Source organism: Nerophis ophidion, linkage group LG27, assembly GCF_033978795.1.
Source record: "Nerophis ophidion isolate RoL-2023_Sa linkage group LG27, RoL_Noph_v1.0, whole genome shotgun sequence".
In the NCBI taxonomy this organism is placed as follows: domain Eukaryota; kingdom Metazoa; phylum Chordata; class Actinopteri; order Syngnathiformes; family Syngnathidae; genus Nerophis; species Nerophis ophidion.
Genome location: NC_084637.1, coordinates 18,438,353 through 18,464,638, shown reverse-complemented (window position 1 = coordinate 18,464,638; position 26,286 = coordinate 18,438,353). Strand labels below are relative to the sequence as shown.

At 42.4% G+C, this 26,286-nt stretch overlaps 1 protein-coding gene and 1 long non-coding RNA gene across 5 annotated transcripts in view; one reads left to right on the top strand and one right to left on the bottom strand.

Moving 5' to 3' along the window:
• Positions 1–4,605: 4,605 nt before the first annotated feature.
• agrn (agrin) overlaps positions 4,606–26,286 on the top strand; it is a 506,995-nt gene continuing 485,314 nt past the window's right edge. For all 3 annotated transcript variants that reach the window (XM_061889588.1, XM_061889590.1, XM_061889587.1), the window contains exons 1-2: positions 4,606–5,034; positions 18,729–18,990. In XM_061889588.1, the coding sequence (XP_061745572.1) occupies positions 4,840–5,034; positions 18,729–18,990 (457 nt within the window). In that variant the 5' untranslated portion in view covers positions 4,606–4,839. The remainder of the gene's footprint in view (positions 5,035–18,728; positions 18,991–26,286) is intronic.
• Positions 18,038–25,045, bottom strand: LOC133544361 (uncharacterized). Of its 2 annotated transcripts, XR_009804641.1 has the most exons (3): positions 24,917–25,045; positions 24,778–24,862; positions 18,038–18,903 (listed from the first exon to the last, which is right to left on the bottom strand). It is a non-coding gene; the product is annotated as an uncharacterized LOC133544361 (long non-coding RNA). The 2 variants fall into 2 exon arrangements; XR_009804640.1 differs by lacking the exon at positions 24,917–25,045 and having other exon boundaries at positions 24,778–24,910.

Here is a 26,286-nt window from a genome sequence, read left to right as displayed (position 1 = left end):
CTTTACATGGACAGATAGACTTGAAGTTGATCTTAAGATTTTGTATAAAATGTATGACTTATTTTTGACACTTTTATGAGTGGGACCATTTTGGATCCCCAAGAATTTCAGTTTGATGTCACAGCCCGGGCATTCATGTGGACGCTGCGCTGAGCGCACTTCCAAAAGCGCGCCAGGTGCGTGTCAGTCCGGCGGCAGCAAGCAGTTGCAATAAATCACTAGCAATCAGCGCACCTGTGGCTGATCAGAAAACTTGCTATGTAAGCCTGCACAACCTGCTATCCCGCGCCAGAACATACTCATCTGTTCCTGTACGATCAACTAGCTATATGCATTCTCTCTATGTGTTTCTCCCCCGTCGTGTTGATTGTCTCATGTCCTCCTTATCGTCCTCCTAAAGCCTGCCCTCGTTCCCACGTCACAAGCTGTGTGTCTCGTTTTCCCGCATTCCCTTTGCGTCCCTAGCTGCCTCTTGGATGTCGACCTGCGGCTTGGACATGGCCCGACTCTCTCGATCAACACTCAGCAATTAATTCCCACACATAGTCACACACCATACACTGTTGGATTAGTTACACACTTCATCCATCCATCCATCCATTCATCCATTTCCTATCGTTTATTCCCTTTATGGTCGAGGGGGGCACTGGTGCCTATTTCAGCTACAATCGGGCGGAAGGTGGTGTACACCCTGGACAAGTCACCACCTCATCGCAGGGCTACACACTTCATGTTATAATTTATATATATTGTGTGTCTATATAATATATATATATATATATATATATATATATATATATATATATGAATAAATCTAGTGCTAAACGACAACCCTCCTGTCTGTGCTATCTCCTCCTTCTGTGCACGTAACAGTATGTTACGTGTACATAATAATAGGCAGACGCGAGTGGCGCCAGAACCCCAGCAGCCTATAAATTCCACGTCTCTGTCCTGGGCGTCACTGCTGTTGGCGTAACAAGCGTCCATGCACCGGCCCCAGAGGGAACCTCGTGCGGGCGCCTGATGGCCGCCTATTCGGCCGGCCAGCCAAATGTCGCAGAGGCAATGATGCTGGAGACCAGGGGGATGGCAGCTCTGGGAGAGGTCCCCCAGACACGAGGGGGATGATGTCGTCGGAGTCTGAGACGAAGAGGACGATGTCGCCAGTGCCAGAGACGAGGAGGACGATGTCATCAGAGCCAGAGACAATGTCGGCATGGCGTAGTGGGTAGAGCGGCCGTGCCAGAAACCTGAGGGTTGCAGGTTCGCTTCCCACCTATTGACATCCAAATCGCTGCCATTGTGTCCTTGGGCAGGACACTTCACCCTTGCCCCCGGTGCCGCTCACACTGGTGTATTAATGATGAATGAAAGATTGGTGGTGGTCGGAGGGGCCGTAGGCGCAAACTGGCGGCCACGCTTCCGTCAGTCTACCCCAGGCCAGCTGTGGCTACAGATGTAGCTTACCAGGTGTGAATGAATGATGGGTTCCAACTTCTCTATGAGCGCTTTGAGTATCTAATAATAGAAAAGCGCGATATAAATCTAATTCAATATTAATATTATTATTATTATCAGAGCCAGAGACAAGGGTGCAGGCTGAGGAGCTGGCCGTGGTGCTGAAGCAGGCGCCAGCCGTGATGCTGACACGGGGACCAGTCTGGGTACTGGTGCTGGTTCGGGGACCAGACTTGGAGCGGGTGCTGGTTCAGGGACCAGTCTTTGAGTGGGTGCTGGTTCGGGGACCAGACTTGGAGAGGGTGCTGGTTCGGGGACCAGCCTAGGAGCAGGTGGTGGTGGTCTGGCTGGAGGTTGTGGTTTGGCCAGTTGAAGAACAGGTGGTGGTGGTCTGGCTGGTGGTTGCGGTTTGGTCTGTCCAAAAACAAGTGGTGGTGGTCTCGCTGGTGGTTGCGCCTTTGTAAGCCGAAGGACCGGTGGTGGTGGTCTGGCTGGTGTTTGCGGCTTGGTAGGCCTGCAAACAGGTGGTGGTGGTCTGGCTGGGAGCTGCAGATTAGGCATTCTGAAAAACAGGTGGTGGTGGTCCTGCAGGGGCAGAGCTTGAGTCAGTGGGAGCGGGGCTTAAATCACTGGGGACAGAGTTTGAATCACTGGGGGCGGAGCTTCAGTCGCTGGGGGCGGACCTTGAGTCACTGGGAGGGGCGCTTGAATCACTGGGGGCGGAGTTTGAGTCACTGGGGTGGAGCTTGACAAAATGGGGGCGGAGCTTGTCGACAGCAAGTCGAAGCCCTTCTGGGAAATCATCGTCCTCGCCGGCTCGGTGATGCGGTGGGCTTCTCGGGCCAGACAGAGTCAATGGAGACCAGCAAATTCTCGGGCCTCCACATCATGTCCACCAGCTCCTCGAATGGATAGCTGAGGGCCTCCCGCATCACTCCACGTCTTGGGTTCATCCACGTAGTCTGTGTCGCGAGGATCGGGCACTGGGAAATTCCATATCTGGGTCGGGTGACGGGGAGATGCCCGTGGGCACAGTGGTAAAGATGATGTCCGGGCGGCTTGCAAGTGGGAGAGGAAGCGGTCCTCTGCTTCCATCACCTTAGCCATCAGCTGCCTCCAAGCCGCCATATGTACAAACCCCGTTTCCATATGAGTTGGGAAATTGTGTTAGATGTAAATATAAACAGAATACAATGATTTGCACATCATTTTCAACCCATATTCAATTGAATGCACTACAAAGACAAGATATTTGATGTTCAAACTCATAACCTTTTTTTTTTGCAAATAATAATTAACTTAGAATTTCATGTCTGCAACATGTGCCAAAGTAGTTGGGAAAGGGCATGTTCAGCACTGTGTTACATCACATTTTCTTTTAACAACACTCAATAAACGTTTGGGAACTGAGGAAACTAATTGTTGAAGCTTTGAAAGTGGAATTATTTACCATTCTTGCTTGATGTACAGCTTAAGTTGTTCAACAGTCCGGGGTCTTGTTGTCGTATTTTCCGCTCCATAATGCGCCACACGTTTTCGATGGGAGACATGTCTGGACTGCAGGCGGGCCCGGAAAGTACCCGCACTCTTTTACTACCAAGACACGCTGTTGTAACACGTGGCTTGGAATTGCTTTGCTGAAATAAGCAGGGGCGTCTATGACAACGTTGGTTGGATGACAACATATGTTGCTCCAAAACCCGTATGGACCATTCAGCATTAATGATGCCTTCACAGATCTGTAAGTTACCCATGCCTTGGGCACTAATACACCCCCATACCATCACAGATGCTGGCTTTTGAACTTTGCGCCTATAACAATCCGGATGGTTATTTTCCTCTTTGTTCCGGAGGACACCGCGTCCACAGTTTCCAAATATAATTTGAAATGTGGACTCGTCAGACCACAGAACACTTTTCCACTTTGCATCAGTCCATCTTAGATGAGCTGGGGCCCAGCGAAGCCGGCGGCGTTCCTGGGTGTTGTTGATAAATGGCTTTCGCTTTGCATAGTAGAGTTTTAACTTGCATTTACAGATGTAGCGACCAACTGCAGTTACTGACAGTGGTTTTATGAAGTGTTCCTGAGCCCATGTGGTGATATCCTTTACACACTGATGTCGGTTTTTGATGCAGTACCGCCTGAGGGATCAAAGGTCTGTAATATCAACGCTTACTTGCAGTGATTTCTCCAGATTCTCTGAACCTTTTGATGGTTTTACGGACCTTAGATTGTAAAATCCCTAAATTACTTGAAATAGCTCGTTGAGAAATGTTGTTCTAAAACTGTTCGACAATTTGCTTACAAATTGGTGACCCTCGCCCCATCCTTGTTTGTGAATTACTTAAACATTTCATGGAAGCTGCTTTTATACCCAATCATGGCACTCACCTGTTCCCAATTAGCCTGCACACCTGTGGGATGTTCCAAATAAGTGTTTGATGAGCATCCCTCAACTTTATCAGTATTTATCGCCACCTTTCAATTTTTTTTAAATCAGTTTTAACATCAAATATTTTGTCTTTGTAGCATAATCAACTGAATATGGGTTGAAAATGATATGCAAATCATTGTATTCCATTTATATTTACATCTAACACAATTTCCCAACTCATATGGAAACGGGGTTTTTATGATAACACTTGTTATTATCTATCATAACATTTTCTGTTAAAACAAAGCCAATAATAGCATGTTTGTCTCCCCTTTATTTTGGAAAAGTGTCACGGCATTGATGGTAAATACCACCTGAGTCCGACAGAGGGCGCTGTTGCACAGACTTGTTTGCTGCAGCCCTGCGACCCCCAACGCACACACACACACGCACACACGCACGCACACGCACACACACACACACACGCACACACACACACACACACACACACACACACACACACACACACACACACACACACACACACACGCTCGTGGGATCGCCCATTCAGATTGCATGCAAATCCACTTTGCGTGTGTGCGTGAGGAGGGGGGAGAGCAAAGTGTCGTTGCATTCCTGCAGAGAGAAAGAGAGAGAGAGAGAGAGAGAGAGTGAGAGAGAGAGAGAGAGAGAGACAGAGAGAGAGAGAGAGAGAGAGAGAGAGAGAGAGAGAGAGAGAGAGAGAGAGCTCTATTCTGCTTCCTCCTTCTTCCTTTCTCTTCATCCAACACTTCCAGCCGGCGGCGACAGCAGCACATTTTCAAGCCGGGCTGCAGATGCGCGAAGCTGGGCAGCGGAGCGGAAGAGACGCCGGCTAAGAAGTTGCGGAGAAAAAAATCAAAGGCATTCCAAAACCACTTTAGAGTTCGCGCACTCCCGTTATTAACGTTTGCATTCAAAAAAATAGTTTTTTTTGCGGGTTTTTTTTCGAAGAAAAGTTGCGGTCATGAGTTCCCGGCGGAAGTTGAGCGGCGCACTGCTGCTTTTGAGCGGCCTTTTGGCGGCTCTGTTGCGGCCATGCGCGGCCACTTGCCCGGAGAAGGAGCTGGAGGACCGCGAGGAGGAGGCCAACGTCGTGCTGACGGGAACCGTGGACGAGATCATCAACATGGACCCGGTGCACAACACCTACTCCTGCAAGGTCAGTGCGCGTGCACAACAGGCGTGCACTGTGCGCGTACGTGTGCGCCTGACGGTGCTCACTTTGCACCTGCTACTCGCACGCTAAGGGCACAAAATGGAGTGCGGAGATTTCACCTTTTTTTGGTGGTGCATTTTAGACCAACTTAAGCCTGGAACCATCAACAAGTGTGGCCTGAAACATCCAGGCATGGAGCTCAGGGGGGCCACAAAATATCAGAGCAAAAAAGTGTAATGTAAGGAGGACAAGTGGAAATATTGATATTAAAGGCCTACTGAAATGAGATTTTCTTATTTGAAGGCCTACTGAAACCCACTACTACCCACCACGCAGTCTGATAGTTTATATATCAATGATGAAATATTAACATTGCAACACATGCCAATACGGCCTTTTAGTTTACTAAATTACAATTTTAAATTTTCCGGGGAGTTTCTTCTTCGAAACATCGTGTAATGATGACGTGTACGCAAGACGTCACGGGTTTTTAGGAAGTATGAGCGCTGCGCACACACACAGCTAAAAGTCGTCTGCTTTAACGGCATAATTACACAGTATTTTGGACATCTGTGTTGCTGAATCTTTTGCAATTTGTTCAATTAATATTGGAGGAGTCAAAGTAGAAAGATGGAGTTGGGAAGCTTTAGCCTTTAGCCACACAAACACACGGTGATTCCTTGTTTAAATTTTCCGGAGGTGAAACTTTACTATGGATCAGAGCGCGGTCAAGCGAACATTAATCAGGACGGAATGTCAACCAGCAGGTTTCGGTGAGAAAATTGTGTTTAAAAAGTCGCTTCTTACCGGAGAAAAGCTGAGCTTGGGCCGTCCATAGCTGCCGTCGACTACCCTGAGACATTGGCACACCCCTCCGACTATCAGGTAATATTAAACTCACTAAAACACTAGCAACACAATAGAAAGATAAGAGATTTCCCAGAATGATCCTACTAAATGTGTCTAAAAACATCGGAATCCGTCCCGAAGCAATCAATTTTTTTTTTTTACTTGTTTTTTTTTCTAGTCCATCGCTATCAATATCCTCAAAATTGAATCTTTCATCCTCGCTCAAATTAATGGGGAAATTGTTGTTTTCTTGGTCCGAATAGCACTTTTTGTTGGAGGCTCCCATTAAAAACAATGTGAACATGTGAGGAGCCTCCACACTTGTGACATCATCGTCTGCGACTTCCGGTAAAGGCGAGGCTTTTTTCTTAACACCGACAGTTGCGAACTTTATCGTGGATGTTCTCTACTAAATCCTTTCAGCAAAAATATGGCAATATCGCGAAATGATCAAGTATGACACATAGAATGGACCTGCTATCCCCGTTTAAATAAGAAAATCTAATTTCAGTTGGCATTTAAACGGGGATAGCAGGTCCATTCTATACGTCATACTTGATCATTTCGCGATATTGCCATATTTTTGCTGAAAGGATTTAGTAGAGAACATCGACGATAAAGTTCGCAACTTTTAGTCGCTAATAGAAAAGCCCTGCCTTTACCGGAAGTCACGGACGATGACGTCACCCGTTGAGAGCTCCTCGCATCCTCACATTGTTTTTAATGGGAGCCTCCAACAAAAAGAGCTATTCGGACCGAGAAAACGACAATTTCCCCATTAATTTGAGCGAGGATGAAAGATTTCTGGCTGATGATATTGATAGCGAAGGAATATGAAAAAATAAATAAATAAATAAATAAAGTTAAAAAAAAAAGGTGATTGCATTTGGACTGATTCAGATGTTTTTAGACACATTTACTAGGATAATTCTGGGAAATCCCTTATCTTTCTATTGTGTTGCTAGTGTTTTAGTGAGATTAAATCATAACTTCACGGTGACAGAGGGGTTAGTGCGTCTGCCTCACAATACGAAGGTCCTGCAGTCCTGGGTTCAATCCCAGGCTCTGGATCTTTCTTTGTGGAGTTTGCATGTTCTCCCCGTGAATGCGTTGGTTCCCTCCGGGTACTCCGGCTTCCTCCCACTCCCAAGGACAGACAGATAGGTTGATTGGCAACACTAAATTGGCCCTAGTGTGTGAATGTGAGTGTGAATGTTGTCTGTCTGTGTTGGCCCTGCGATGAGGTGGCGACTTGTCCAGGGTGTACCCCGCCTTCCGCCCGATTGTAGCTGAGATAGGCGCCAACGCCCCCCGCGACCCCAAAAGGGAATAAGCGGTAGAAAATGGATGGATGGATAAATAGTACCTGATAGTCGGAGGGGTTTGTCCATGGGTGTCTTGACGGCAGTCTCTGAGGGAAGTCGACGGCAGCTGTATGGACGGCGCAAGCTCAGCTGATCTCCAGTAAGAGGCGACTTTTTACCACAAATTTTTCAACGAAAACTGCCGGTCGACATGTAGTCGTGATCCATGTTCGCTTGACCGCTCTGATCCATAGTAAAGCTTCACCTCCGGGAATTTTAAACAAGGAATCCCCGTGTGTTTGTGTGGCTAAAAGCTAAAGCTTCCCAACTCCATCTTTCTACTTTGACTTCTCAATCATTAATTGAACAAATTGCAAAAGATTCCGCAACACAGATGTCCAGAATACTGTTTAATTGCGCGATGAAAAGAGACGACTTTTAGCTGCAAATAGTGCTGCGCTAATATTTCCTGACAGTCCGTGACGTCACGCGCAGGCGTCATCATTCCGCGACGTTTTCAACAAGAAGCTCCGCGGGAAATTTAAAATTGCAATTTAGTAAACTAAAAAGGCCGTATTGGCATCTGTTGCAATGTTAATATTTCATCACTGATATATAAACTATCAGACTGCGTGGTCAGTAGTAGTGGGTTTCAGTAGGCCTTTAATAAGATAAATCTGGCCTGCAGACTTTGCTCACAAGATAATAAAAGCTTAGAATCGACTGATAGAGTTGAAGTTGATCTGCACATTTAAGCGTTGGAAGTAAAAATAATATACAGTCGTGGTCAGAAGTTTACATACACTAAAAAAGAACATAATGTCATGGCTGTCTTGAGTTTCCAATCATTTCTACAACTCTTATTTTTTGTGATAGAGTGATTGGAGCACATACTTGTTGGTCACAAAAAACATTCATGAAGTGTTGTTCTTTTATGAAATTATTATGGGTCTGCTAAAAAAGTAAGCAAATCTGCTGGGTCAAAAGTATACATACAGCAACATACATGATTAATTATGGTGATGTAGGAAAGTTACACTGCGATGAGGTGGTGACTTGTCTAGGGTGTACCCCGCCTTCCGCCCGAATGCAGCTGAGGTAGGCTCCAGCGACCCCCGTGACCCCAAAAGTGACAAGCGGTAGAAAATCCAATGAACTTCATGGCATAGCCTCTTAACATCATGTAATGATTATGATTGACCACACCTGTTGACTTCTCTGAGTTCATTTAAATAAGGCTCATGTGATGCAGTCATTAGACTCGGTTACAAATGCCACAATGGGAATGTCAAAGAAACTCAACACATATCTGAAAAAAACACAAAAACGAATCATTCTCTTGAACAAGTCAGGAAAGTCACTTGGAGCCATTTCAAAGCAGCTTAAGGTCCCCAGATCAACTGTGCAGATAACTGTTGGTAAGCATAACGTGCATGGCACAGTTTTGTCACTGCCACGATCAGGAAGAAAACGCAAGCTGTCACCTGCTGCTGAGAGAAATTTGGTCAGGATGATCTAGAGTCAACGAGAACCATAAAAAAGCAGGTCTGCTGAAACACAGGTGTCAGCAGTGTCCTCAGTCAAGCCTGTTTTGCATCGCCATGGACTGAGAGGCTGCCATGCAAGAAGGAAGCCCTTGCTCCAGAAGCCACACCTTAAGGCTTGTATAAAATTTGCTGCTGATCACATGGACAAAGATAAGACCTTCTGTAGGAAAGTTCTGTGGTCAGATGAAACAAAAATGGAGCTGTCTGGCCATAAAACCCTGCAATACGTTTGAAGGAGAAAAGGTGAGGCCTTTAATCCCAGGAACACTCTCCTACCGTCAAACATGGTGGTGGTTTTATTATGCTCTGGGCCTGTTTTGCTGCCAATGGAACTGGTACTTTACAGAGACTAAATGGGACAATGAAAAGGATTACCTTCAAATTCTGCAGAACAAGCTAAAATCATCAGCCCGGAGGTTGGGTCTTGGGCACAGTTGGGTGTTCCAACAGGACAATGACCCCAAACACATGTCAAAAGTGGTAAAGAAATGGTTAAATCAGGTTAGAATTAAGGTTTTAGAATGGCTTTCCCAAAGTCCTGACTTAAACGTGTGGACAATGCTGAAGACACAAGTCCATGTCAGAAAAGTAACACATTTAGCTGAACTGCACCAATTTTGTCAAGAGGAGTGGTCAAAAATTCAAGTAGAGGCTTGTGGATGGCTACCAAACGCGCCACATTGCAGTGAAACTTGCCAAGGCAAGACACGTAAGCAAATATTAACATTGCTGTATGTATACTTTTGACCCAGCAGATTTGCTCACAGCTTCAGTAGACCTATAATAAATTCATAAAAGAAGCAAACTTCATGAATGTTTTTTGTGACCAAGAAGTATGTGCGCCAATCACTCAAAAAAATAAGAGTTTTAGAAATGGTTGGAAACTCAAGACAGCCATGACATTATGTTCTGCAAACTTTTGACCATGACTGTATGTATATCGTACTTTCCGAGCTAAAGAGCGCACTGGCATTTAAGGTACACCCACCAAATCTTGGAAAAAAATAAATACACTCAGATACATTAGCCGCACCAGAACTATTAGTTGCAGATTTGTACTGGTTCGAATGATTTATTTACACACCTTCATTGTTTCCAGACGGTGTCTGTAACACGGCAGTAAAACGGCTGATCAAACAAAACAGAAGTCATGGTCATGGACCCACTAGCTGTGCAAGCTAGATCTCCAATCAGCCAAACACACTTAATAACTCCACGGTGATGTTTTGGTGAATTTGCAAAACTGAAACAATACAAAAATAATGCTATTGTAAGTTAGTAATACTAACACTCACAAACGTGTTACCATATTAGCTAATACTAATAGATTGATTACATTACGATAGCGCATATGAATATGACTGTGCTCAGTGGCTTAGTGGTTATAAAGTCCGCCTTGAGATCGGTAGGTCGTGAGTTCAAACCCCGGCCGAGTCATACCAAAGACTATAAAATTGGGAGCCATTACCTAACTGCTTGGCACTCAGCATCTAGTGTTTGAATCGGAATCACTCAATCAATCAATCAATCAATCAATGATTATTTATATAGCCCTAAATCACTAGTGTCTCAAAGGGCTGTACAAACCACAACACAAACCCCAACGACATCCTCGGTAGAGCCCACATAAGGGCAAAGAAAACTCACACCCAGTTTTGTGAATCACCAAAAGTTATTACCAAACGCGCAGCCCCCGCTGCTGCTCACTGCTCCCTCTCACCTCCCAGGGGGTCGGAACAAGGGGATGGGTCAAATGCAGAGGGTCATTTCACCACTATTGGTGGTACTTTAACTTTAATATGCATGAAAACACTCCCACAGACATCACACATGGGATGGTTTAGTAAGTAAGAATTGTTTTAGTTATATTGTAAAACTTATCAACCTTGCTCGGAGTGATGAATGAAGAATCCATTCAAAAAGAAATGCTGTGGGCGAATGGTTGACAAAACAGAATATACTTCCGGTTCAGGGCGCGAAACAGGAAGTACATGTATCCGAACCCATCTAAAAGATGGCAGCACGTCACAAACAATACCACACCTTTTCAGGGTGATGTCGGTGTTGAAAACTATTTGTTCAACACAAAACATTACGGCAGTTTGAGAAGAAAAATCCATAATTTGGCAGCACCGTTTTATAAGACGCAGATTCAAAGCGCAGGAAAATAGTAGCGGCTTCTAGTCTGAAAAATACAGTATTGATATGTACTACTTTTTTTTTTCAACACTTTTATGAGTGGGGGGCCTTTTGGAACCCAGACACCTGTTTTTAAATATTCTGTTCCCCCTCAAAATATCAGTTCTGCGCTTAAAAAAATAAAATAGATATGAGTAAAAATAGGATCTAAACAAAATATGTTAAAGGGGAACATTATCACCAGACCTATGTAAGCGTCAATATATACTTTGATGTTGCAGAAAAAAGACCATATATTTTTTTAACCGATTTCCGAACTCTAAATGGGTGAATTTTGGCGAATTAAACGCCTTTCTATTGTTCGCTCTCTGAGCGATGACGTCACAACGTGACGTCACATAGGTAATCAATCCGCCATTCTCTCAAACACATTACAAACACAGAGTCAAATCAACTCTGTTATTTTCCGTTTTTTCGACTGTTTTCCGTACCTTGGAGACATCATGCCGCGTCGGTGTGTTGTCGGAGGGTGAAACAACACGATCAGGGACGGATTCAAGTTGATTTACGTGGAGTTTGCATCGATTAGCACGGCATGCTAATCGATGCTAACATGCTATTTAGGCTAGCTGTATGTACTGTATGTACGGCGATAATACGACAGACATGGCACAGAGAAATGTGTGGATATTTTGCGACACTCAAAGCAGATGCATTTCCAACGATAAAGTCAACGAAATCACAAAGGTGAGTTTTGTTGATGTTATTGACTTATGTGCTAATCAGACAGATTTGGTCGCGGCATGACTGCCAGTTAATCGATGCTAACAAGCTATTTAGGCTAGCTGTATGTACATTTGTAGCTATATTTGCATCCAGCCTTTCCCTCCACCCACATTTAATGCCAAACAAACACTTACCAATCGGCACATTTAAGTTGTTCCAGTGGTCAAAAGATGCAACCATCGGTTAGAAGGCGATCACCGAATAGCTTCAATAGCCATTCGCTCAATAGCTTCAGTTTCTTCTTCAATTTCGTTTTCGCTACCTGCCTCCACACTCCAACCCTCCGTTTCAATACATGCGTAATCTGTTGAATCGCTTAAACCGCTGAAATCCGAGTCTGAATCCGAGCTAATGTCGCTATATCTTGCTGTGCTATCCGCCATGTGGTTTGTATTGGCATCACTAGATGACGTCACCGAAAAATGGACGGTGGATTTACAGAAAGCAATAATCAGGCACTTTAAAGTCTTTTTTCGGGATATTCCATGATGGGTAAAATTTTGAAAAAAACTTAGAAAAATAAAATAAGCCACTGGGAACTGATTTTTATTGGTTTTTAACCCTTCTGAAATTGTGATAATTTTCCCCTTTAAAAGCTGGCCTCCGTCGCAGGTGCTCACTGTTCCTCGGGTCTGAAACAAGCTCGCTAGTTAGCACAGTGAACTAACCAGTCAGCTAGATTACTTGTTGCCGATCCATAACATTTTCGCGTATCATATTTGGATGATTCCAATCCCAACACTGTTAGCATTTATCAGTAGCCAGGGAGAAAGTATATTTTTGGCGTAAACACAGGAAGTCCATTAGCCATGGGCGTGGCTAGGGAAACAACTTTGAATGCATGTTGTAGAATTTGACATGTTCAATAATAAAAATATTACAGTTTTAAAAATGTTCCGGGGAAAATGTTACATCGTTTGATGTTTTTGCTATTAAAACAGGGATTTATTTGGAAATAAACGGACATGTGAAGTTGATCACCTAAAAGAGCTGGGCGATACCATTATATCAATACTGTATGTATAGGACACGTAATCGATACCAATAAAAATGTGTTCGATAAAACATTCGATAACTTTTTTTTGTCACAAGAAAGTTGAAGTATGGAAGCAACACAGGAAGTGGGAGTGACATGCTAACAGCCAATCAGGTGACGGTATCAACTGTCAAATTAGGTTGAGTCTTTGCATGGAGTGGGGAAGAGGAAGTCCAAATGCAGAAATTGTGGATCAGAGAGGAAAAGTTAGTTGGAATGATTTTGTCAAAAGGGACCGTGGTGTGTTCTGTACATGATGCAAGGAAAGAGCGCTAAAACCGCTTACCCTTTAGAGCACGGCTGTGGAAGAGAATGTCTAAATCACTGGTCCCCAACCTTTTTGTATCCGCGGACTGGTCAACGCTTAATAATTTGACCCGCGGCCCGCTTTTGTCATGAAAATGGGAGGTTTTTGTGGTTGGTGCACTAATTGTAAGTGTATATTGTGTTTTTTATGTTGATTTAATTTAAAAAAAAAAAAAAAAAAAAAAAAATATATATATATATATATATTTTTTTTTTTTCCATCCATCCATCCATTTTCTACCGCTTATTCCCTTTCGGGGTAGCGGGGGGCGCTGGCGCATATCTCAGCTACGATCGGGCGGAAGGCAGGGTACACCCTGGACAAGTCGCCACCTCATCGCAGGGCCAACACAGATAGACAGACAATATTCACACTCACATTCACACACTATTTTTTTTTTTTAAAAATTTATTTATGAAAATGAATAAAACATTATTATGCGGCCCGGTGGTCGGGGACCACTGATCTAAATGAATAAATTGTGGATCAGAGAAGAAAAGTCAGTGGGAATGATTTTTTCTAAAGGGACCGTGGTGTGTTCTGTACATGATGCAAGGCAAGAGCGCTAAAACCGCTTACCCTTTAGAGCACGGCTGTAAACCTGCGGTAAATCTTCACACTTTGCACTATTTTCTTACACTTTATGAAGCATTTCTTAATTATTTTAGATTTGTTAGAGTTTATTGTTAAGTCTTCAATTTTATTTGACTATTTTGTTGACATTGTTTTCCATGCTTGTGTTGACATTTAAATTTTTTCCCCTGCCTGGCTATCTGAGGGATTAAACTCAAATAAAGGTTAAATATTTACTTAAATTCAAAAAAATATATATTTATTTTTGAATGTATATTGATGTTTGATAATAAAACATTTTAATAATCATAAAAAAATATATATATCCCTTTTTCCTGCTCCTTATTTTCCATAAATCATAAAAAATATCAATAATCCTGGATATCGGCCGATATCAAACACTTCCAGCCCGAGCCCAAATGTTCTAAAGTTACAGTAAGTATTATTCTGACTTCTGTGTTCATACACAAATAATCTGGCTGTACATGAATGGTGGATGTTTCAGTCAACGTACATGGTTTTGGTTGCCGTGGTTACAGAGTAAAGTCAAAACATCTTTAGGTTAGCTAGGAAGAAAATGTAAACATTGTTCCAAAAAAAAAAAAACATCCTGTTTTTCTGCTTCTTCGCTTGGGAAGAAATGGTCCTTTTCCTCTTTTGTGCGTCCATTCATTGTGAAACCTCATGGTGACCGCGCTGTAATCCCTCAAAATAAACAGTCCTGTTTGGTCAGCTTGCCGCCCGCCTCACAGGGACTGAGCGCAGACGATTAAAGGCACGCGACACACAAACCACCATTGCTAAAATAAGACGACAACTCCGAAATCTTTGCGGAAGAGACTTGATTGTCTGTTGCTGACTGACATTTGTAGTCATTTAAAGTAAAGTTAAGCTAAAGTACAGATGATAGTCACACACACACTAGGTGTGGTGAAATTTGTCCTCCGCATTTGACCCATCCCCTTATTCACCACCTGGGAGGTGAGGCGAGCAGTGAGCAGCAGCGGTGGCCACGCCTGGGAATCATTTTTGGTGATTTAACCCCCAATTCCACCCATTGATACTGAGTGCCAAGCAGGGAGGTAATGGCTCTCATTTTTATAGTTTTTGATATGACTCTGCCGGGGTTCGAACTCACAACCTACCGATACTACCATGAATTGATTAACGTGGACCCCGAGTTGAAAAACTTATTCGGGTGTTACCATTTAGTGGTCAATTGTACGGAATATGTACTGTACTGTGCAATCTACTAATAACAATCAATCAATCAATCAATACTCTAACGCAGGAGTCACCAACCTTTTTGAAACCAAGAGCTACTTCTTGGGTACTGATTAATACAAAGAGATACCAGTTTGATACACACTTAAATAAATTGCCAGAAATAGCCAATTTGCTCAATTTGCCTTTAATAAATAAATCTATATAAACATATATAAAAAATGGGTATTTCTGTCTGTCATTCCGTCGTACATTTTTTTTCTTTTTACGGAAGGTTTTTGTAGAGAATAAATGATGCGATATGGCCTAAAAATATCGAGATATTAAAAAAAGGCCATATTGCGTAGCCCTATATTATTTTGTTTTCAACACTTTTATAAGCGGGACCTATTTGGATACCTGAGAGTTTTAGTGTGATTTTTCATATTAACCCTCATCTTGTGTTAGGGTCGGTACCGACCCGTTTTATTTTTTAAATGCATAAAAGAACCACATAATTTTTTTTCTTTTGCATGAAGGCTTTTTGACTTTGTCAGGGACCTCTATTTCAACAAAACAAAACTTATTATTATCTTTTTTTAATATTGCTACTACGGATAATTTGATCAAAAATTCCCTAAAACAGCCGACTACCTATAATATAGGTTTTTTAAACATAAGATCATTGTCTCCCAAAACGTTGTTAGTTAATGATATCATCAGAGACAACAATCTTAACGTCATCGGTCTCAGTGAAACCTGGCTTAAACCAACATGCCGGATTGTAGTCAGCTGGGGGCGTGTCTTAATGAAATTAAACAATGGATGTCCGCTAACTTTTTGCAACTCAACGCCAAAAAAACGGAAATGCTGATTATCGGTCCTGCTAGACACCGAACTCTATTTAATAATACAACTCTAACATTTGACAACCAAACAATTAAACAAGGCGACACGGTAAAGAATCTGGGTATTATCTTCGACCCAACTCTCTCCTTTGAGGCACACATTAAAAGCGTTACTAAAACGGCCTTCTTTCATCTCCGCAATATCGCTAAAATTCGCTCCATTCTGTCCACTAAAGACGCTGAGATCATTATCCATGCGTTTGTTACGTCTCGTCTCGATTACTGTAACGTATTATTTTCGGGTCTCCCCATGTCTAGCATTAAAAGATTACAGTTGGTACAAAATGCGGCTGCTAGACTTTTGACAAGAACAAGAAAGTTTGATCACATTACGCCTGTACTGGCTCACCTGCACTGGCTTCCTGTGCACTTAAGATGTGACTTTAAGGTTTTACTACTTACGTATAAAATACTACACGGTCTAGCTCCATCCTATCTTGCCGATTGTATTGTACCATATGTCCCGGCAAGAAATCTGCGTTCAAAGGACTCCGGCTTATTAGTGATTCCCAAAGCCCAAAAAAAGTCTGCGGGCTGTAGAGCTTTTTCATTTCAGGCTCCAGTACTCTGGAATGCCCTCCCGGTAACAGTTCGAGATGCCACCTCAGTAGAAGCATTTAAGTCTCACCTTAAAACTCATTTGTATACTCTAGCCTTTAAATAGACTCCCTTTTTAGACCAGTTGATCTGCCGTTTCTTTTCTTTTTCTTCTATGTTCCACTCTCCTTTGTGGAGGGAGTCCGGTCCGATCCGGTGGCCATGTACTGCTTGCCTGTGTATCGGCTGGGGACATCTCTGCGCTGCTGATCCGCCTCCGCTTGGGATGGTTTCCTGCTGGCTCCGCTGTGAACGGGACTCTCGCTGCTGTGTTGGATCCGCTTTGGACTGGACTCTCGCGACTGTGTTGGATCCATTATGGATTGAACTTTCACAGTATCATGTTAGACCCGCTCGACATCCATTGCTTTCCACCTCTCCAAGGTTCTCATAGTCATCATTGTCACCGACGTCCCACTGGGTCATTATTGTCACCGATGTCCCACTGGGTGTGAGTTTTCCTTGCCCTTATGTGGGCCTACCGAGGAAGTCTAGTGGTTTGTGCAGCCCTTTGAGACACTAGTGATTTAGGGCTATATAAGTAAACATTGATTGATTGATTGATTGATTTTCTTTACTAAATTATAAAATGCTTTGGTTGAAATCATGACCTTGGTGTTGTTAGGGTCAGTTTCGACCCAGTTATAAAAATAAGATTATCAAGCAATAATTAGAGCCAAAACTGAACACACTGACAGCCAGCTCCATTCCTAATCATGTGAGCTTTAGGGGATTCTCATTTTACCTTGTTATCCAGTACACAAACAAACAAAGACTGGCATGCATGTCCAGACAAATCAGTATAAAATTATTAAAATGAAACAATAAATACAACTGATTTATTTAAGAGATGTGTTCTAATACCTCTCAGTAATAGTCAGGTAACACAACAACCTTTTATTTATTTATACGATTCTCTTGAGGCTCATTTTACCATTTTTAAAATTGAAATCGAGGGGTATAGTGACAAAAAAAAGGCTCGATGGCCCACACCAAAAATATTAAAAGCAATATTTTCATGGATAAGGAAGCCTAACAAGGTAACCAAGAGATCAGAAACAAATTGGATGATAGGTAAATGCTTTTAGTGTATTTTACAGCTGATTAAAGACATGGGTCAAAACCAACCCTGTTGCGATCTGCTGCTCAGATCTTCACATATTAGTTTTTTAATTTTCAGTCTGACCCGTTTATTTCCTGTTTTTGTCCATCACTATGGTTACACATCAGTTCACCTGCTGCTCACGCCCCGCACACCTGCTATAGATAATCACCGTCACTTTATAAGCCGTCCTCTTTTGTTTGTTCAGCCTGGGTTCATGATTTGCTTTTCGCGCAACAAGTTACGCCTGCACTCTATTTCGTATGTATATTCTCGCTAAGCTTTTCACGCTAGCCATTCATTGTTCATTCCAGTTCTCATGCTGAAGTTTTTGTTTTACTGTTTTATGTGCCTACGTGCCAGTTTATTTCTCATTGTTATATATCCTAGCTTTTATGCTAGCGTCCTTTGTTTGTTTTATTTCTACTAGCTCTAGCATTTTTGTTATATAGCTCTTTTTGTTATTTAAATAAATTTTGTGTATCTTACCTTTGCTGTGTTCAATTTCGACGCATCCTCGAGGGAATCGAACCCGGCATCACAATGCCAAACAGACGTAACAAACCCGTTAACATAAGCGATGGTAACAGAAATCTAACACAAGACGAAGGTTAAAATGTCATTGCTCAAAAATAATAATGAATCAAAATCCATGTTGTTAGGCATTATGGACTTTATTTCCTTGTCACCAAAGTTTAGGGGGAAAATTTTGCATACCATATTTCCTTGAATTGCCGCAGGTCATATAGTATGCACCTGCCTTGAATTGCTGCCGGGTCAAACTCCCTTCCCAAAATAATTAGCGCATGCTTAGTATTAACGCCTGGTCAAACTCGTGATGTCACGAGTGACACTTCCCCTGTCATCATTTTCAAAATCAAGGAGGCTGATTTCAATACCGGTAATTTGAAATTGCATAAAGGGAAGAAGATTAAGAGCTATTCCGTAGGATTTAAGGTCCAAGCTTACATCACACTCAATTTTTTACTGCATACCTTTGGTAAGTGCCGGAGTGAGAAGAGGTTTTAAAATAATTAGCGCATGCTTACTTTTACCGCACGCCTTTGATAAGCGCAGGAGTGAGAAGAGGTTTTAAATTAATTAGCGCCCTGGCGGCAATTCAAGGAAATACGGTATTTTGTGTTTTTGCCATAAAAAACATGATTTTGACAAACAAGGACATACAACAATAAAAAAGGTGTAAGCGACAGATAGATCTGAAGTTGATCTAGAGATGAAAAGATACGTAGATACGATTTATTTTTTAACATTTTATGATTGACAATTTCGGGACCCCAATGTTTGAGACCCTGCTCTAAAGAATTCTGCCGTCCTTTGGTTCCAAGGTCCGGGTGTGGCGCTACTTGAAAGGCAAGACCAGCGTCAACCGTGAGATCCTCCTGGACGGCGGCAACAAGGTGATGATCGGCGGCTTCGGCAACCCGGGGGTGTGCGACAACCAGGTGGCCACTGGAGACACTCGCATTTTCTTCCTCAACCCCGCCCTGGACTCCTTGGGACCTGAGCACAAGAACCAACTGATGCTCAACTCCAGCCTGATGAGGATTACCCTGCGGAACCTGGAGGACGTGGAACACTGCGTGGAAGGTAAGACTTTTAGGAGTGTTTCTTTGAGGTTTTGGTGAGGAGGAGTCCTGATAAGGCTTACATGGCCCAGACTTTCCCGCAGTCTTTGTTGCCACGGTGACGCTCTACACGATTGTGCTGCCGTCAGGCGGGTGTGGCGAGCGACAAAACACCTGAGGAGTCAAAGGGTGATTCCTCACCTTTGCACTCGCACAGTCGTTCTCTTGTCGTATTATTTGGTCGGCCATTGAACTACTCGTCGTCTGCATTTCTTCAACTTGACTTGGAAGTTGTTCAAACTGTGGATCGCACCATGTTGGCTTTAGAAGTCATCATTTCTCTTGCAGAGACCATGTTGACAAAAAGGCTGATATTGATATAAATATTTGTCCGATATCAGCAAAAACAACCCCCACAGATTACATGAGCGTTCATGTAAAATGTGTGATATTGTGTGCGATACAAGCAGTCCTGTAGCGTGTTTACTTGTGTGGGATATCAGGTGCAATACAAGAAGTCATGCAGCGTGTTTACTTGTGTGTGTGAGATCATGTGCGTTACAAGTAGTCCTGCAGAGTGTTTACTTGTGTGCGATATCATGTGCAATACAAACGGTCCTGCAGCGTGTTTACTTGTGTGTGATATTATGTGTGATACAAGCAGCCCTGCAACATGTTTACTTGTGTGTGATATCTTGTGGGGTACAAGCAGTCCTGTAGCGTGTTTACTTGTGTGCGATATCATGTGGGATATGAGCAGTCCTGTAGCGTGTTTACTTGTGTGCGATATCATGTGGGATATGAGCAGTCCTGCAGCGTGTTAACTTGTGTGCGATATACGCAGTCCTGCAGAATGTTTACATGTGTGTGATATCATGTTTGATACAAGCAGTCTCGTAGCGTGTTTACTTGTGTGTGATATCATGTTGGATACAAGCAGTCCTGCTGCGTGTTTACTTGTGTGTGATATCATGTGTGATACAAGCAGTCCTGCATCGTGTTGACCTGTTTGCGATACAAGCAGTCCTGCAGAATGTTTACCTGTGTGTGATATCATGTCTTCATATCATCAGTCTTGATGAATGTTTACTTGTGTGTGATGTCAAATGCGATATAAGCAGTTCTGAAGTGTGTTTACTTGTGTGTGATATCATGTGTGATACAAGCAGTCTTGCAGCGGGTTTACTTGTGTGTGAAATCATGTGTGATACAAGCAGTCCTGCAGTGTGTTTACTTGTGTGTGATATAATGTGTGATACAAGCAGTCTTGCAGCGTGTTAACTTGTGTGCGATACAAACAGTCCTGCATAATGTTTACCTGTGTGTGATATCATGTGCGATACAAGCAGTCTTGATGAATGTTTACTTGTGTGTGATGTCAAATGCGATATAAGCAGTTCTGAAGTGTGTTTACTTGTGTGTGATATAATGTGTGATACAAGCAGTCTTGCAGCGTGTTAACTTGTGTGCGATACAAACAGTCCTGCATAATGTTTACCTGTGTGTGATATCATGTGCGATACAAGCAGTCCTACTGCGTGTTTACTTGTGTGCGATGTCATGTGCAATACAAGCAGTCCTGCCGCGGGTTTGCTTGTGTCTGATATCATGTGTGATACAAGCAGTCCTGGAGCGTGTTAACTTGTGTGCGATATAAGCAGTCCTGCAGAATGTTTACCTGTGTGTGATATCATGTGCGATACCAGCAGTCCTACAGCGTGTTTATTTGTGTGCGATATCATGTGCAATACATGCAGTCCTGCAGCGTGTTTACTTGTGTGTAATATCATGAGCAATACATGCAGTCCTGCAGCGTGTTTACTTGTGTGCGATATCATGTGCAATACAAGCAGTCTTGAAGAGTGTTTACTTTTGTGTAATGTCATATGCGATACAAGCAATTCTGCAGCATGTTTACTTGTGTCCGATACAAGCAGTCCTACAGCGTGTTTCCTTGTGTGTGATATAATGTGGGATGCAAGCAGTCCTGCAGCGTGTTTACTTGTGTGCGATATCATCTGTGATACAAGCAGTCCTGCAACGTGGTTACGTGTATATGATATCATGTGTGCTAAAGCAGTCCTGCAGCGTGTTTACTTGTGTGTGATATGATGTGTGATATAAGCAGCGTGTTTACTTGTGTGTGATATCATGTGTGATACAAGTAGTGCTGTAGCGTGTTTACTTGTGTGTAATGTCATATGCGATATAAGCAATTCTGCAGCATGTTTAATTGTGTGCGATACAAGCTGTCCTACAGCGTGTTTCCTTGTGTGCGATATCATGTGTGATACAAACAGTCCTGCAATGTGGTTACGTGTGTGTGATATCGTGTGTGATACGAGCAGTCCTGTAGCGTGTTTACTTGTGTGCGATATCCTGTGTGGTACAAGCAGTCCTGTAGCGTGTTTACTTGTGTGCGATATCATGTCCAATACAAGCGGTCCTGCAGCGTGTTTACTTGTGTGTGATTTCATGTGTGATACAAGCAGCCCTGAAACATGTTTCCTTGTGTGTGATATCATGTGTGGTAGAAGCAGTCCTGTAGCGTGTTTACTTGTGTGCAATATCATGTGGGATACAAGCAGTCCTGCAGCGTGTTAACTTGTGTGCGATATAAGCAGTCCTGCAGAATGTTTCCCTGTGTGCAATACAAACAGTCCTGCTGTGTGTTTACTTGTGTCTGATATCATGTGTGATACAAGCAGTCCTGCAGCGTGTTTACTTGTGTGTAATATCATGAGCGATACATGCACTACTGCAGCGTGTTAACTTGTGTGCGATATAAGCAGTCCTGCAGAATGTTTCCCTGTGTGCAATACAAACAGTCCTGCTGTGTGTTTACTTGTGTGCGATATCATGTGCAATACAAGCAGTGTAGAAGAGTGTTTCCTTGTTTGTAATCTCATATCCGATACAAGCAATTCTGCAGCATGTTTACTTGTGTGGGATGCAAGCAGTCCTGCAGCGTGTTTACTTGTGTGCGATGTCATGTGTGATACAAGCAGTCCTGCAGCGTGGTTACGTGTGTGTGATATCATGTGCGATACAAGTAGTCCTGCAGAGAGTTTACTTGTGTGTGATGCAAGCAGTCCTGCAACGTGGTTACGTGTGTGTGATATCATGTGTGATAAAGCAGTCCTGCAGCGTGTTTACTTGTGTGTGATATGAAGTGTGATACAAGCAGTGTGTTTACTTGTGTGTGATATCATATGCGATACAAGCAGTCCTGCAGCATGTTTACGTGTGTGCAATGCAAGCAGTGCCGCAGTGTGTTCACCTATGTCTCATATAATGTGCGACACAAGCAGTCCTCCAGCTTGTTTACCTGTGTGCGATACAAGCAGTCCTGCAGAGTGTGTACCTGTGTGTGATATCATGTGGGATACAAACAGTCCTGCAGAGTGTTTACGTGTGCCAGGCTGGACAGACAGTTAGCATCCAAATATCTTCCTATAAGCACACACTTTCTTCTATTTTACTGAAGCCATTTACAAGAAGTAAACATGCTAGGCTTTAGCTTCTAGGAACTAGCAGTGACACAACAGCTAAGCACACTATAGCAGACAAGCTAGACATAGGTGACAAACATTGAGCAATATTGCAGTGTCAAACAAATACACATAGTCTCCAGACCGTTAATAATAAACAGGTTAGTGTTTTTCATAGCTGCATTTGTTCTCGGTTTGACTCTTTTCACTTGATCACACCTTTTCGAACATGTCCTTACATCTTTAGTGAAAGTGGGGATGATTTCTCCTGATATCGTATGGGATCAATATCGGTTTTGGCCAATACTCAGAGCTCCAATCGTGGTTTCGTACAGGAAGGGACAAAGTTGTGTCGTATTGAAAAGACAGTTTCTTTCCTTCCATGTACTGGTAACTCACTCACTCATTCACTCATTCATTTATCTCACTGCCACATCGGAGAGTGTAGCATTGTTTTGGCCCCTGTATTTGGGGATATTTTACTAAGTTGAGAGCCATATTTATTCTGTATCACCATTCAACTGAAGCAATACTCATGTGTTCAAAGTTCCACTGGCTCTGGTCTAGTTTTTCTTCTACAGCTGGATGTGTTTCTGGGTGTTGTGGTGTTGTTGATGAATGACTTTGGCTTTGCATAGTAGTTTTAACTTGCACTTACAGATGTAGCGACCAACTGTAGTTACTGACAGTGGTTTCCTGAACTTTTCCTGAGCCCATGTGGTGATATCCTTTTCACACTGATGTCGCTTTTGATGCAGTACCGCCTGAGGGATCCAAAGTCTGTAATATCATGGCTTATGTGCAGTGATTTCTCCAGATTCTCTGAACTTTTTTTAATGATATTACGGACCCTAGATGGTGAAATCCCTAAATTCCTTGCAATAGCTGGTTGAGAAATGTTGTTCTTAAACAATTTTCACAGGCATTTGTTGACAAAGTGGTGACCCTAGCCCCATCCTTGTTTGTGAATGACTGAGGTATACACCTCAGTGTCATATGTTTTGGTATTTCCCGAATGTCCACAGTTTCCAAAAACTATTTGAAATGCGGACCTGTCAGACCACAGAACACTTTTCCACTTTGCATCAGTCCATCTTAGATGAGCTCGGGCCCAGCAAAGTGTTTCTGGTTGTTTTTGATAAATGGCTTTGGCTTTGCATAGTAGAGTTTTAACTTGCTCTTACAGACTTAGCGACCAACTGTAGTTACTGACAGTGGTTTCCTGAAGTTTTCCTGAGCCCATGTGGTGATATCCTTTACACACTGATGTCGCTTTTTTATGCAGTACCGCCTGAGGGGTCCAAGGTGCGTAATATCATGGCTTACGTGCAGTGATTTCTCCAGATTCTCCGAAACTTTTGATGATATTACTGAGCATAGATGGTGAAATCCCTAAATTCCTTGCAATAGCTGTTTGAGAAATGTTGTTCTTAAACAATTTGCTCAGGCATTTGTTGACAAAGTGGTGACCCTCGCCCCGTCCTTGTTTGTGAATGACTGAGGTATACACCTCAGTGTCATATGTTTTGGTATTTCACGAATGTCCACAGTTTCCACAAACTATTTGATATGTGGACACGTCAGACCACAGAACACTTTTCCACTTTGCATCAGTCCATCTTAGATGAGCTCGGGCCCAGCAAAGTGTTTCTGGGTGTTGTTGATAAATGGCTTTGGCTTTGCATAGTAGAGTTTTAACTTGCTCTTACCGACTTAGCGACCAACTGTAGTTACTGACAGTGGTTTCCTGAAGTTTTCCTGAGCCCATGTGGTGATATCCTTTACACACAGATGTTGCTTTTTGATACAGTACCGCCTGAGGGATCCAAGGTGCGTAATATCATGGCTTACGTGCAGTGATTTCTCCAGATTCTCCGAAACTTTTGATGATATTACGGAGCGTAGATGGTGAAATCCCTAAATTCCTTGCAGAAGCTGTTTGAGAAATGTTGTTCTTAAACAATTTTCACAGGCATTTGTTGACAAAGTGGTGACCCTCGCCCCGTCCTTGTTTGTGAATGACTGAGCATTTCATGGAAGCTGCTTTTATACCCAATCATGGCATTAGCCTGTTCACCAGTGGGATGTTCCAAATAAGTCTGACGAGCATTCCTCAACTTTCTCAGACTTTTTTGGCACTTGTGCCGGCTTTTTATGAAACATGTTGCAAGGCATCAAATTCCAAATGAGCTAATATTTGCAAAAAACAACAAAGTTTCTCAGTGTGAACATGAAATATCTTGTCTCTGCAGTCTATTCAATTGAATATAAGTTGAAAAGGATTTGCAAATCATTGTATTCTCTTTTTATTTACTTACCATTTACACGACGTGACAACTGCACTGCTTTCGGGTTATGTAGTCTGAGGTGACGTCCTGGCAGCCCTGCATCCACCTGAAAGATCTTTGAGCTTGTCGTCAGTGTAATGAAAAGCCCCAGTGGGCAACAAGACTCTACCTGCCAGAAGGTTCCATTGTGCCCTCCTCAGTTCTACCTGCCCGTTCTTGACATGTGGGATAGACTCAGGAATGCCTGGCGGGGAGACGCACTCTTCAGAGAGGAGCTTTGTGTCAGCTACTTGACACCGGGAGGAAGGAGGAGCAGAAGAAGAAGAAGAAGAAGTGTTCACATGCCAGCATGCAGACAATTAGATCTTTTTTTGTTTACGGCCCATTCTTTGCCTCTAGTCTGTGGAAAACCTCAACAATGAACCACAGCCTGATACTCTGACTAGTGCTTGCATTAAGCTACTGTGAGCAGACATCTGAGTATAAGAAAAAAAAAAAAAACGCCTGGATTTTAGACCGTTTAACAGTGCTTTTAATAATCCATTCCGGGTGTGTCCAAAGTGTGGCCCCTAGGGCCATTTGTAGCACTTTGCTCATTTTTTTAGCAAGCGCGGCACAATCGTGAGGATTGTTTATTATTATGCTAACTTTTTAGAAAATGTTTCAGTTACACGCCTTAGTGTCAAATATTTTGTTACTTAAAGAATGATACCTGTTAGCATGCTATGTTTTTGTTTTGTTTTTAGCTAATTTTGTTGGTATACACCTCAGCATCAAATATTTTGTTACTTGAAGAATGATAATTGTTGTAATGCTAGTTTTTTAGCAAACTTTTCCATTACACACATCAGTGTCAAATATTTTGTTACTTGAAAAATTATACCTGTTAGCATGCTATGTTTTTGTTTTGTTTTTAGCTAGTTTTTTAGGAATACACCTCAGTGTTAAATATTTTGTTAATTGAAGAATGATACCTGTTAGCATGCTATGTTTTTGTTTTGTTTTTAGCTAATTTTGTAGGTATACACCTCAGTGTCAAATATTTTGTTACTTGAAGAATGATACCTGTTAGCATGCTAGGTTTATTTTATTTTATTTTTAAATTTTTAGCTAATTTTGCATTTATACACCCCAGTGCACAATATGTTGTTACTTGAAGAATGATACCTTTTAGCCTGGTAGGTTTAAAAAAAAAAAAAAAAGTTTTGTTTTCTATTTTTATTTTTAGCTTATTTTGCAAATATTTTGTTATTTTTTTGGGATGCTAGCTTTTTAGCTATTTTTTCAGGTACACACCTCAATATCATATATATTTTTACTTTTTTTAATGTTTTTGAATTTTTCTCACATTTTTTTTAGCTTATTTTGCATTCATACACCTCAGTGTCAAATATTGTGTTCCTCGAAGAATGATACCTTTTATCAGGCTGGCTTTTTTGAAAATGTTTAGTTGCACACCTTAGTGTCAAATAAAATGTTACTTGAATACTGATACCTGTTAGCATGCTAGCTTTTTAGAAAATGTTTAGTTACACGCCT